This window comes from Gopherus flavomarginatus, chromosome 14 (assembly GCF_025201925.1).
Source record: "Gopherus flavomarginatus isolate rGopFla2 chromosome 14, rGopFla2.mat.asm, whole genome shotgun sequence".
In the NCBI taxonomy this organism is placed as follows: domain Eukaryota; kingdom Metazoa; phylum Chordata; order Testudines; family Testudinidae; genus Gopherus; species Gopherus flavomarginatus.
Window position 1 is genome coordinate 20730225 of NC_066630.1, and position 15000 is coordinate 20745224.

The 15000-nt window shown below is 42.1% G+C and overlaps 1 protein-coding gene across 4 annotated transcripts in view; it reads left to right on the top strand.

Moving 5' to 3' along the window:
- The window catches only part of CEP89 (centrosomal protein 89), a 129382-nt gene that overhangs the window by 73124 nt on the left and 41258 nt on the right, over nt 1-15000 (top strand). For all 4 annotated transcript variants that reach the window (XM_050923068.1, XM_050923069.1, XM_050923070.1 and 1 more), the window contains one exon: nt 6650-6739. In XM_050923068.1, the coding sequence (XP_050779025.1) occupies nt 6650-6739 (90 nt within the window). The remainder of the gene's footprint in view (nt 1-6649; nt 6740-15000) is intronic.

Consider the following 15000-nt stretch of genomic DNA (forward strand, 5'->3'; position numbering starts at 1 on the left):
GGGAGCAGCAGCTACACTCCTTAGATGTACGCAGAGCACTCGCTTTCTACATTGAGCAAACGAAGCCGTTCCGAAAGTCTCCCCAACTGTTCATGGCGGTCGCAGAACGGATGAAAGGTCTACCAATCTCCTCTCAGAGGATTTCCTCCTAGGTGAATGCATGCATTCACGCATGCTATGATCTAGCTCATGTCCCCTCTGGCTACCTCACGGCACATTCCACGAGAGCTCAGGCGGCGGCGGCGGCCTTCCTGGCGCGCGTACCTATCCAGGAGATATGCCATGCAGCGACCTGGTCATCGGACCACACATTCACTTCACACTATGCAATAGTCCAACAATCAAGAGATGATGCAGCCTTTGGCGTAGCAGTTCTAAATACCGCCACATCTCACTCCGACCCCACCGCCTAGGTAGGGCTTGGGAATCACCTAACTGGAATGGATACGAGCAATCACTCGAAGAAGAAAAGACGGTTACTCACCTTTGTAACTGTTGTTCTTCAAGATGTGTTGCTCATATCCATTCCAAACCCACCCTCCTTCCCCACTGTCAGAGTAGCCGGCAAGAAGGAACTGAAGGGTGGCCGGGTCGGCTGGGGTATATATTGGGTGCCATAGCGGTGGCGCTCCAGGGGGCGCCCAGCCGACCCGCCAGGGTTGCTAGAGTAAAAGTTTCTCCGACGAACGTGCACACGGCGCGCGCGCACCTAACTGGAATGGATATGAGCAACACATCTCGAAGAACAACAGTTACAACGGTGAGTAACCGTCTTATCTGATATCTGTGTCAAGGCTCCAAAACTGATACCTCAAGGCTGGGGATTGTCACTATCTTGCTGTATTATCTGCTGATTGTTCTAAGCTTACATATAAAACTTTAAAATGTGTCATTAATTAGTGTTTGTATATATATATTTTTCTTTCTTTATATAGGAATTAGATACAGTGCTCTTTCTGGCTATTTTCCAAGTTATTATCTGCAAAAAAACCTAACGTTTTCAGATGCCTAAGTAGCCCCTTAAAATCATAGTTAAAGTTGCCCCTCCCCCCAAAATCTGAAATGGCCCCCTTGGCCTGCTCAGAACAGGTTTACACATCTTGCTAGGCAGTAGAAAGCCTTCCACCAGGGCTACCTACTTGGCTACGTGGAAACGTTTCACTTGCTGGGCCTCCGAATGGGATCTCTCTCCATCCTGTTCTTCTCTTCAGTCTATCTTGGACTATGTTTTCCACGTAAAGCAACAAGGCCTGGCAGTCTCATCTATTGAAGTTCATTTGGCAGCCATCTCAGCCTTCCACCCTCCAGTGGATGGCAGATCAGTATTCTCTCATGAGATGATGGTCCAGCTTCTCTAAGGGCTGGAAAGACTACCCTTAGGTTTGCGAACCAACTCCCCCAGGACTTAAACCCAGTCCTGTCAAGGCTCACTGGGCCCCCCCCTTCGAGCTGTTAGCATCGTGCTCCCTACTGCTTCTCTCCTGGAAGGTCTTTATGGTGGCAGTCACCTCGGCCAGAAGGGTCTCTGATCAAGGCCCTTACGTCAGAACCATCTTAGATGGTGTTCAAGGACAAGGTCCAACTGCATCCTCATCCTGCCTTCCTACCAAAGATGGTGGCACAATTCCACAACAACCAGGTCATTTTTCTACCTGACTTTTTCCTAAAGCCTCACGAAAACTTAGAGGAACATCAGCTTCATATGTTGGATGTTAGGTGGGCCTTTTATATTGAGAAAATTGAGCTCTTCCATAAGGCCACACAACTCTTTGTAGCAGTGGTGGAAAGGATGAGAGGGCTACCTGTGTCAGCCCAAAGAATCTCATCCTGGATAACTGCTGGTATATGAGCTTGCTATAAGCAGGTGAATGTTCTGCCTCTGGCCATCTTTACTACATATTCCATAAGAACCATCATCCTTGTGCAGATAACAATACGGAACATCTGCAGAGCCGTAATCTGGTTGTCAGTTCATACTTTTGCTTCCCACTACGCCATCACCCAACAGGCCTGTGACAGTGCCAGTTTCGGGTGAGCAGTGTTGCAGGCAAGCACATCAATGAACTCGGAGCCCATTTCCTGGGATACTGTTTGTGAATCACCTTGCATGGAATTGAAATGAGCAGGCACTCGAAGAAGAAACAAACAGTTACTAACCTTTTGTAACATTTGTTCTTAGAGACGTGTGGCTCATGTCCATTTCGTGACCCACCCTCCTACTCTTCTGTTGGAGCTACCGGCAAGAAGGAACTCAGGGGGTGTGGGGCCAGCAGCACCCCTTATATCAGTGAATATGTGCACGACTTCAGAGGGCACTAGAACCAGCCCAGTGGATACCACTAAGGGAAAATTTCCAGGCAACAGTGCACGCAGTGTGAACACACCTATCATGGAATGGATAGGAGCAAAACATCTCAAAGAACAGTTACAAAAGGTCAGTAACAGTTGTCTCCCCCTCACCCCCCAGAGACTGTCTCACATTCCACAACCCTTCAAGACAACTACAACTCTACACAGACAAAGTAGCTGGAAAGGCCCCTTCTTAGATTACTGGGCGTTGAACAATATGAGATCACAAGGTGGAGACCTACATATGAGAACCTTTAGGGCAGATCAGTTGCTTGATACTACTCCCTCTGATAGTTCTCAAGATCCCTTCTCACAGTTTCTAGGGCCCTTTGCAACCTTCCATGCCCCTTCCTACATAATAAAGTGGACATAACTGTCACTTCCTCCCCCTCCCCTCATTTGGGTCACCTGTAAGTTCTGCTGACATTTAAAAAACAAGCATTGGAAATGTATTTTCTTAATAAATTGAAGAATTAAAGTTACAGTTACAATTAGAGAATAATTCTGTGCCTGCAGCAAAAGCTGACAATGAAATTCGCTATAGAAAAGTTGATTTGAGTCTAAGTCTGGATATCAACTTTAAGGTTACTTAACAGCTGAAGACTTTTCCCTACAATATTTAATAGTTAATTTAAGGTGGCCAGTGGAATGTATGTGTGAAATTAAAGGTGATTTATTTACACGTACAAATATTACTTTGGTTACAGTAATTCAATTTTTTTGTCCTACATGCACTTTCATAAAAAAAGTGTTTTGATATTTATCATACTTCGAGTGGCAGGAAAAATGCCCATACTAAAAACTATTTCTGATGTTTTATCACATTTGACATGAGAGCAATTCAAACAGTTAATAGGAAAGCAATCTTATAATCAATGAATATTTGTTTGGTCCCTATTGCTCCTTCCCATGGAAGAGCCATTGGGGAGAGGAAAAAGGTTTCCCTTGCAAAGTTTTCCTCAAATTGTTCTATTATGGAGACAGGTCTCTTTGCTCACCCATAGAACAAACAAGGTGGTCTTCTCTAGTTTTCCTGCTGATTCACTGTCCCCTCAAATAACAGAACTCTGTGCCTCTATGCTCTGGGATCCCTACCATTCACTTCTGATTCAGAAAGAGTGGCTCCATTGGAGCTGTGCTTCCCAGACTTCCTCCACCAGCAGTTTCTCCTGGAAATGACGATTCCACAGTGCCAAATAGGAGCTACAGAAAAGCAAATGTAGTTTGGAGGTTGTGTTAATGGTTTTGCAGATTTCCTTCAGCAGTTATGAGTGTGTGTAATAGTCCAAAGAGTTACATTTCCACTAGCTTGTCCCATTCCCACACATAGAATGGAAGTGATTAATGTGCAGAGGAATCTAAGGGAAAACAAGCTCCCCCCCAGCATTTGCCTGATGGCTCCAATCCTGCAGGTACACACACAGAGTTAGCTTTATTGTTTGCAGGATCAGGCCAGTATTCTAATAAAAATCAAATTGTAATATAAAAGGGTAGTAACAATTTATTTAAAACAGTTTTGTCTGAGTAATAGTGCTAAGCTATAATCCAGTGTTAGCAGCTGTCAAAAATCATTATTTTATGATGCAGGTGCCACATACTAAGTCAAAATGTCATTCAGTGACAGCACAAAGCTCATATTTTTGTGATGCTGGTGAGTTTTGATTTTCTGTGAAGGGAGTTGTTTCTCTGGAATAGACAGGAGTGATGTGTATACTTCACATGCAGTCAAGCATCACTAATTCTAACACAGTTATTTTTCTTTTGAATACTGTCAGTGGATTTAAGAGTTTATCTTTTCATATTTGCAGTCTATTCAATTTTTTGTTTTCTTTTAGATCTGTGAGTGAACTTAGTGTTTACGACAAAGTGATGGATTCATAACAGTGAACTGAGCCAAGCATATAGTATGAAGGCAATGCATAAGCTTCCTCATGCATCTCTGTACTTCAAACCTGACCTCCTGCTATTTCAAGGGCTCTTTTCAGTTCAAGCAGTTCAAAGTGCCAGTAAGGAGTCTCAAATATTTTTCAACCAATACTGACCATTTAGAGTAGTGGTTCTCAAACTTTTTATTTTTTATTTCTTTTTTTACTGGTGACCCCTTTCACATAGCACGCCTCTGAGTGCAACCCCCTCCCCATAAATTAAAAACATGTTTTTATATATTTAACACCATTATGAATGCTGGAGGCAAAGTGGGGTTTGGGATGGATGCTGACATCTTGCGAGCCCCTATATAATAGCTTCATGACCCCTGGAGGGGTCCCAACCCCCAATTTGAGAACCTCTGATTTAGAAGGACATACTGGCTGATTTTAACTCCTCAAGGTAGCAGAAGTTATGTACCCTTTATGCAACTGGACAGCCCTCTCGGGGGGGATTGGGCCCCAGATCTGTACTAGCAGAAGCTTGCCCAAATCCTGCATGAATCAAGCCCAATCACTACAAATATAGAATTAGTAGAGTGCTAGGGAGTTGTTTTTCTGCATCTCCTGCTTTTCTCATATATTATTAATTTATTCTAGTAGTTTTGCAATAAATATTAAGTCTGAATATTATAGGAGGTCTTTACGTTACATACGACTACAGACTCAGTTCACTGACATTTAGACTCCCCTCAGGATGAAATATGAGCATGAAAGCAGGTAATCCTTTTGAAGTCAATGAACTGAGTGCACAGGATTTTTTTTTATTCACAGAGCAATAATGAACTACTGCCACAGTTAGTTATTTTCACTGAGTTTTGGGGCATGGTTGGTGCCACCAATGTGTCAACATTTTCGCTAGAAATCTGTATTTTTCAGAGAGTGTAAAAACGGGGGTAAAAATCTTCTTCTATATAGATTGCAGCCTAAAAACGATTTTATAAAAAGTGATTTTAGTAGAGCAGTGCCAATTTACATGAGCTGATGATCTTGCCTAGTATTATTTTAAAAATAGGTTCCTCTTTGCGTGGCCTGTGCACATTTCAACTCTTGTGCTCACTTTGAGAGTGTGAAGGGTTGGGAAAAACCTAAGAGTGTGAATGTGCACAGGTCATCTCACAGAACTCTGGTTACACGTGAGTAACCTTCATCTACTGAATAAAACACATTTTCCTACCATTTTTATTGTATGTACTATATATGAATATTATAACAGCAGTATAGTCTAATTAGTGTGACTAGCTCTGAAGAAGTATTCTGAAGGAAGGGTAGTGAGTCCATAGTCAAGGTTCTAGCTGTTTTTTTCCCCCAATTATATAAGCCTGATTTTGTCCTCAGCCTCCATCAAAAAATATCCTTTGTACCTGGAATCCCATATATCTGATCTCTAGCCAGAGGAGAATTTGGGGAGGGTGTAAGGAGGTGAATTTGGAGGTTAATTAGTCATGACACTTCTGGGAAACAGCACTTTGAAAAATAAGATACATTTCACTTAATGATTTGTTTGTAGAAATCTTTTTAAAAGGTGGTATAGAAACTTGACACATATTATTGTCAATAGTTGTGGATGAAACTTATGGATTCTTATTTCTCAAAACTCAAAAAAGGCATAAGGATTGACACAGATACAATCACTGCCCAGAAAACTGTCCAATCCTGATTTAACATGACTGCACAAGTGCAGGTCAGAAACAGACCAGTGTGGGGGAAGAGGGAAGGGAAGGATAGGGTGACAATAATGAGGCACGTATGCATTTTGATAGTTTGGTTCTTTCCCCTTTTATTTACTATTGATTAGTTATCTTTCTTTTTTGCTTGTTGTAGTCTTCATAGAAATAGGTCTGTAAGAGAGATTTGAATGTGGCACAGAAAGTGGCTTAGTGAATAAGTTTCAATAGGGCATTACAAGCATAGCAGATAAGATGGATGATAGCATGGAAATGCTTGTGGAGCATGCGAGAAAAGGAAATAATATTTACAGATACCTCCCATACAAGAAAGTAATGAGAAATTACTAATAATTACGATGTCTTTTGACAGCCTCAGTGTAAGGTAATACAAGGAAAGAATATATTCAGAGAAGTCCCTTTTGGGTCATTCTGTCTCTTCGTAGAACATTATCAGCATCTTAGGTCTGCCTCTCCTCTCTCCAAAAACTGCAACTGTAGGCATTGTGAGACACGCTTCCTTTTAGAAATGCCAGCAAGACATTTTCAAGTTAGGTATATGATAGACTTGTGTAGTAAGAGCCATTCATACCCCAAAAAGGTGTCATGATGGCAAAACAGCACTTTAAAACAATATTATGCTCTTTTTCTTTTCCTTACATATATCAGAATACAAAACCTACATTCATCTACATATTATGTTTGCAGGTCAAATGCTTGGAAAGTGAGAAGCATGGAGTTCTGAACAAAATAATAGAAGGGAATGTACGCTTAGGAAGATTAGAAGAGAAGGTTCGGGTAAGTAGACTTCATAAATCAAATATTAATTACCATTCCATATCTATTACAAGTTGCTTTTTTTTTTTTTAAAATCAGTACTTAATCCAATATAGCAGTATATTTTTGTAAGAACATTTTATGGATATTTTTTAGAATGGATTTTAGAAGATAAATGGGATTTTTAGCATATTTTACACAGCACTGCTTTCTATATACGAACATAGTGTTCTGATGATTTGTAGGAGCTATTGCAGGTTGTAGAATGGTAAAAACAGACATTTTATTCATATTTATTTTACAGGATATATCCCAACCCTTTTCTTTGTACCTTTTAAAAAGTCCATAATAATGGGGAAAATTGAAAAATATTCTCAACCTAGAGTTTATTAATATTAGAATTACAAGTATTGAGATGCATATACAACAACTGTCAAAGTGCATTCAGATGACTATAGGGTTGTACCTCAGTTTCAGGGAATTTGGACATATCCAAAGATTTAACCTAATTCCAAAACACAGTTATACTCTTATCTACCACACTGCTCCATTTGTAGAGTAATTAAGTCAGAAATCTAAGTAACTGGGTGCCTCAACTTGGTTGTATTTGTAGTGAAGACGGGTCCTAAGTGTGTTGTCTAAAGTATACAGATAGTCAGCTATAAAAGTATATAGTCTTTACCATGTATCTCTTATTAATTTTTGCATTTCATTGCAATTTAATGGCAAACTTGGGTGAATTATATTTTAATTCTTTAGCACATTCACAGTTTTAACCTGTCTGATGCTACAGAAATTCTGTTTAAATATTTATACAACCCAGTGGTTTTTTTCTATAGCACATACAGTTTCTTAACAAGTTTCTTCTTATATGTACAGTGAGATTTGATAGGATGGGATCAAGAATCTGCATTGTCAAGTTACGTCTTTTTTGGCAAATCAATTAGTGGTAAAAACCAGAACCCCAAGACCCTATGTTTATCTTAGTCACACATTCTATTACTTACTGGGTTCTTCATTGGTAATTATTGTTTTTCTTAAATAATTGAAAACTTCTGTTGAGCTTTAAGTCTTTTCCAATCTATTTTAAAATAAAGTCCACACAACCCTTCCTGCAGTTTGACTCTGTTAACAAAGAAATTAGCAATAACAGAGCAGAGTTCAGCTTAGCCTTCTCCCTAACCATGGCTGCTCCTAGGGTCTCTATTTCAGGCTATTGAGCCCATATGCTAGACCCTGAGGCCTGGTCTACACTGGGGGCGAGATTTGGGGGAAGGGGAGGGAAATTGATCTAAGATATGCAACTTCAGCTACGAGAATAGCATAACTGAAGTCGACGTATCCTAGATCGAATTAAAATTACTTACTTGGCGTCCTCATAGCACATGATCAACGGCTGTGGCTCCCCCGTTGACTTTGCTTCTGCCTCTCGCAGGGCTGGAGTTCAGCAGTCGATGGGAGAGCGATCGGGGATCGATTTATCATGTCTACACGCGATAAATTGATCCCCAATAGATCGATCACTACCTGCCGATCTGGCAGGTAGTGTAGACGTGCCCTTACTGTGCTAGTTGCCTCTACTGTGAGGGAGTCTGGGTGTTAGCTCTCTAATGCCACCAACCTGTCAGCCCCTCAAGCACTTTCCTCCAGGCTATGCCAGCCTTGTCTTTACCTTGCAGGTTAAAGATAGGTGCAGCCCAGTCCCTGGGTCCCCTTGAAGAATTCTGCTGTGACATCCAGCCCCTAAAACTGGCTACTCACAAAACTCAGAGATCCTCTGCTCCAAAATGAACAGTGTATCCCTATTTAGTAGTGGCTCTCACTGTTTCCAACTACTGTACCCCTTTCAGGTATCTGATATGTCTTGCGTACCTGTGACAGGGTGCGCTTCCTGCTGGTCATTCTGCAGATCAGCTCCACAGATCAGTATGCCAACTCTCGGTGGTGTCTCGCCCACCATCATTTCCAGTCCTGGACCCATGTTGCTTCAGAGACCATGGCGTCCTCTTCAGGACACAGCCCTCCAACTGTGCCACACTTTGTACTCCCCCTTTCCGGGGGAATGTACTGCAGTCCAGTGGTCCAGCACTTCCTCAGTGGCAAGTGGGAGTGAGGGGGAACCTGGGCCTGGCCATTACTCAAAGTCCCAGCGCAGGGACCCTGTAAATGGCAGCCACGCACTGCATGGCCTCCAACCTCTCAGTCTACTTCACTGGGCCATTTCCCTGCAGCCCCAGTACCTTCTCCACCCTTATCTCAGGGCCTCAGCATGCCATCTTAGCAGTCTGCCAGGAGCTCACTCTCACTCCTGCTCTGTCCAAGGTACTAGCTTTTCTCCTCCTACAAGGCAGTAAGGTCTTGCTCTTCGAGTGCAAAGGAGCAACTGAACTTGCTCTGCCCTGCAGCTCCTCTTATATGGGCCTTCCTGGCCATGATTGGCTGCTCCTTGCAACCCCTTTCCTATTGGCTGCTTTTTGTGCAGCCATTGTAGGGCTCTATTAACCCCTGACAGGCCAGTGTGGGGGAGGTGCTCCACCACAGTACCCACACGTTACACCTCACTTAAAAACTACTTACTTACAAAATCAGACACAAAAATACAAAAGTGTCACAGCACACTATTACTGAAAATTTGATTATTCTCATTTTTACTATATAATTATAAATACATCAACTGGAATATAAATAATGTACTTACATTTCTGCATATAGTATATACAGCAGTCTAAACAAGTTGTTGTCATGACATTTTAGTTTGTACTGACTTCACTAGTGCTTTTTATGTAGCCTGTTGTAAAAACTTGGCACATATCTAGATGAGTTGATGTACCCCCTGGACCTTTGCACAACTCCAGGGGTATAGATATCACTGATTAAGACCCACTGCCTTAAATCACCACTTCTGGATAATTCACAGCACTTGAGAGCATTTATAATAAAACAAAATAAGGTTTATTTAAGAGAGAATAGAGATTCCACTAAAAACAAGGGAGAGTGATGGAAACAAATAGTTACAGTTTTGCAAAGGCACCTCCTTCTCCTTGCTGGGCATGGCATTTCTCCCTCTGGCAGTGGGGGAGCTTGGAGTAAATTAGATCCACTCTGGAGAGTTTTTATTCCTCACTTGGCTTTTTATTCTTCCATATTTACAAGGTGGACCTCAGGGTAGGCCCAGGGAGTACTTTTCAGCCAAACAAAAAGAAAAGTTCATAACACGAAAAGGGAATACCTTTCCCTCCCCCCTTTCTGGGGTGTTGTCTTGTTATGAAGGCACTGTGTGCCAATCCTTCTCCAAATAGTCCATTAGAGTGGTTGCTTCCCATATATGGAGGAGAGCAGCCTTGCACTCAGGAGAAGCCTTTTGTCCTGATGCACTTTAATCTCCCATCTCTCCTCCCTCTCTTGCACCAGAAAAGGGGTTTTTAACAGTCACAGGCAGCCCTTATTTGGACTTCGTTGTCCCTGGTTTACCTGAGGTAACATTTCAGCTCATGGGGAAAAGGAACTTTACCATTCTAGGGACGGTATATCTGCCTTCCACAAGTCTCTTACAGCTGACTGGTTTGACTTTGTCACACAATGCAAAACAAAATCATATCACACACACTAGGCCCTACACTTAGTAGTAATTACCTTTTCTGTCTAATAAAGTAGGTTCTTGCCTGGCACCAAAAGTTCAGTGTGTTGCAGAGCTGGCTGAATCCAATCTGTCATGAAATACCACTTCTCCTCAGTGAATGGATGCAGAGTGTCTTCCTCCACCCTGAATCATACTTTGTTCATAGACCGTGAATGGGCCATCACCAAGACAAATGATTGCCTGGTGACTAACATTTACTCTGACTATATGGCATAATTTTCAATATAGTTACATTATTCCTTAAATATTACAAGTTACAAGCTTTCAGTAGCGACCTCATATACTACCCTTCATGGATAAATACCGTGAAAGCAGTGTATTAGGTATAGTTAAGTTTGTCAGGTCTGAGTCAGGAGTTGCTTGTAAAGAACCATGAACGCGTTGCCAGCTGGCACAGTGGGCCTCTGTGTCACAGTGTGTCTTTTGAGATCAACCCAAGGCCAGCCTTCGGGGTAGGCAGGATTGGCCAGTGCATGCAGGAGGTGCCTCTGGAGTAGCGGTGCCCCTCCTCCCCTGCTGCTCCTGCAGCCCCTCCCTCCACCTTGGAACTGCCCCGGCCAAGCTGATTGGGACCAGGAGCCTCCTGTCTGCTGTGCAGCACGGGGTAGGGTGGGGCTAATGTCAAGGTGTCTCCTCCCCCCATTCGTGTACCTAGTTTTCACTGAGCTGGCGTGGGAGACAGGGAGCCTGTCTGTGCTGCTGCCTCTGGGTTAAGCATGGAAGCTGCTGCTTGAATAAGCCTTAAGGCTAGTGAGTTCTCTGCTTAAAAAAACAGTGCACTGTTACGCACACTCCCCCCAACACACACACACACTTACTTCCCCAACACACTTTTATTATTATTGTAATTATTTCTTGGTACTTCCTGTCAAAATGCGCAATGCACATATATTTGTGGTAATTTTATTCTTTCAAAGATCATTAAGGATTACAGTGCTGTTATTTTATTTTTTTACTGGTCTGTGTATTTCTCACTTAAGCTTAAATTTAATTCTTTTAGTAGTGAGCTCTAAAATGCCTAACTTGTCCTGGCTGGAGTAATTATTATTACTTTTATTCCCATATTGTGCTTGCCATTCATTATTTAAAATGGTACAATCAAATACTAATATTCTTTTAAAATATAAATTTAGCGTGTACTCACCTTAGCAGTACCAATTAAAGAAAATAAGCTAAACACATAACTTTAGACACTGTGCAGATGAAGGTTGCTTATTTTCATATTGAATTTTTAGTTATATCTGTAAAATAATTTAAAATTCTTACAAAAATAAATGCAGTTCCAAGTATGATACTCATAGTAATGATAGTGTCAAATGTTAGTGAGTCACATACATGATTGTGATCAGTAAATATAAATGCCAAAATAATTAGAAAAATAAATTCCTGTTCTTAATAAAAGAGAAAAAAAACTTAATTGCCTGTGTTAAAATTAAGTAAATACAATTTTAGTGGAGTGAAAAACAATTGACTGAAATAGAGTGGATAATGGCAGTAACACCAGGGCCGGCTCTTCCATTTAGGTGGCCTAGGCAATCGCCTAGGGCACCAGGATTATTGGTGAGCAGCATTTTGCCGGAGGGGGCGGCAGGTGGCTCCGGTGGAGCTGCCGCAGTGGTGCCTGTGGAGGGTCCACGGCTCCGGTGAAGCTGCTGCAGTCATGCCTGCGGACAGTCGGCTGCTCACGCGGCTCCAGTGAACCACCCGCAGGTACGACTGCAGCAGCTCCACCGGAGCCACATACCAGCGGATCCTCCACAGGCACGACTGCGGCAGCTCCACTGGAGCTGCGGGACCAGCGCGCGGGGCGGCGAAATTGCCGTGCGCCTAGGGCGCTAAAACCCCTAGCGCCGGTCCTGAGTAACACAGCGTGTGTCTTAGAGAAAATAAACAGATTTTATTTATTTTTATTTATCTCTACCAAAGATAGTGTACAAAGAATCAAACTTATATTTCTGATATCTATGTTAAAACTCAAGAATTGATACCTCAAGTTTTGGGTTTGGGAATATCTTGTTGTATTATCTCCTGATTGCTCAAAATTTGCATATTGGCTCTAATTGATGTTTGTATATATTTTTTCTTTCTTTATACAGGAATTAGATACAGTACTCCTGTCAGCTAGTTCCTAAGTTATCTGCAAAAATACCCTAGAGTTTTCAGGTGCCTAAGTAGCCCCTGGAATCATGGTTAAAGTTGTCTCCCCTCTCATCTGACATGGCATGCCTGGTGAGCCAGGAGTGGTCAGAGGGCTGCGGGATGGCCATGGGCTCTGCCAAGATGCAACCTCTATTTGACAGCACAGAGCCCGCCTTGAGCCGTAGGCTGAGCACCAGACACCATGAGCCACAGAGCAGCACAGAAGTAAGGAGGCAATACACCATATACCATGCCACCCATACTTCTGCGCTCCTGCTGGCAGAGGTGTTGCCTTTAGAGAGCTGGGTTCCCAGCCAGCAGCCACTGCTATCTGATTGCCCAGCCAGTGCTTAATTTATGCCAAGACTGAGCTCTGACACCTCTTTCAATACATATTCAACGTGTGAGGGAGGCAGTGTGGCCCGGAGGTGATAGGCGGTGGGGAGTCTGGGGAGCTATGGGGGCAAATGAAGATGGGGGTGAGGAGCCTGCAGGGGCTGGGGCAGTGGTGGTGGGGTGCCCGCAGGGGCCAGAGTCACTAAAAAGCAAGTTTGCCTAGGGTGCCGTTTTCCCTAACTTAACTAAATACTTCTGGCTCTCACTAGCTTAGGCATAGTACCCTCCTCAGGCTCTGGTTCCTACCTTAACAATCCAAGGGTGTGTCTTCTTTTAGCAATCATGAGTTACATGGCTGTGTTTGGTTTCCACAGACATCTCTATATTTACCATATCCATGACAGTGTGCCAACAAGTGTCTACCTAACATTGCATTTTTGCTTTTGGAATGTGTGCAGAGCAGGCACCTGAATTCCTGCCTTAAGTGAGATGTTTGGATTTTTTTTTTAAATTCACCTCCATTTTAAGTCAAATGTAATGTGATGACATTTTAATTACAGCTTTCAAATGCTATTATAAAACTAGTTTATACTTTTATATCATGACAAAAATGTTACTTTAATAAGGAGGATGTTGTAAAAAGCCATATAATGCTGTATACGTCATTTTAATTTTTCCACAGCAATTACTACAGTGATAAACATGATAACCCTTTACTGTCAAATTACCTCAAGCTAGGACAGTTTTCTTCTTTCTGTTTCATAAGCTTGTTTTGCCTTCTTTGTTTTTTCTTTAGCTGTAAGTTAAAGATTTGATTAAATGGAAGAGCCACAGAAGTGCATTGGCAGTCAGTCTAATTTTGTTGATCTTTTCTGCTAAAATTAAATAGCCTTTTCTAGATTTACAGTACCTTTCACCCAATCAAGGTGCAATATTTTTCACCACTTTTAAATATATTGAGCAACTCAGGTTTTTAAAAATTTTCACTTACATAAACATAGTAATTTGCAAAAATCACTTTTCATTGGAGTCAAAAAGAAAGGAATTACATTGACAGATACCATTCTTCTAGTGAAAATATAAATACATAAGAGCTATCAAATCTGAAAGCAAGTTCATCCATATTTTTCTTTTTTTATTTCAATCCAGGCTGAACTTTACTGTTTAATAGTCTTTTCAGTCACAGTAGTCAATAACAGTTATACTATGCAATCTAATCTAAGTCACACTGGCAGTCATGACTTTATTACACATGTACAAGTGATGGCAGAATATTGGGCCCTTTAGATATCAAATGAGATTTATGGAATTATACTGTATTCAGAATCTGTCCCTGCCCCACCTCAATGTGCAGTGCTCTGCATGGTCTGAGGCAAGGGCAATGGTTCCTCAAAGGGAGACCGCTTCCTCTTCAGAGCAGAAGGAATGAGATCCAGTCAAGATAGGAAACAATTCTCCCTCTCGTAAATGTATCGCCATAAGGACAAATCTTTCCCCATCTTCCCCAGGTCCAGAGGTCCTCCTTGTGTCAAAAACCATTTCACTATATAGAGGAGAAAGAAGATTTAGGGAGGCTGTCCTGGGCCCAGGGGTACATATTCCCTGGGTAGCACATATGTAAGCTTTCTTCTTCAAGTAGTGTCCTTATGGGTGCTCCACTCTAGATGTGCTAGTAACCCCTGTGCCTTTTACTGGAGATTTCTCATAGCAGCGTCTATTCAGCCCACATGTGCATGTTAGTCTCATGCACCATGACGTTGTATAGTGCTGCATGGGTGAACCACCCTGAGCTCCTTCTCAGCTGCGTCAGCCTGAGACAGAGCTCTGGCAGTTGTCCTGTTGAGATTTCCTCAACTTTATCCTCTTTTCTTATTAATAGTTAATAAGTAGTAATAGTGTAGCTTAATTTTTTTTCTTTCACTCGTATTGTATTTAGATAGATACTAGTTAGTTTGTAGTTCTTCTTTACTACGAGGTTTTGCTTCAGATGTTGTCTGCATGCTGGGAGATGGTCCCAGTCAGCGATGGGTCTCTCATGCCTCCTTCTCCATTCTTGACAGATATTGTAAGCACGTCTAGAGTTTAGTCAAGAGAGCTGTGGACTCCTTGAGCCTCATCATAAGCTGCTCAATATCCTCCATTCACCCTCATCCGCCTGCCTAGCTTC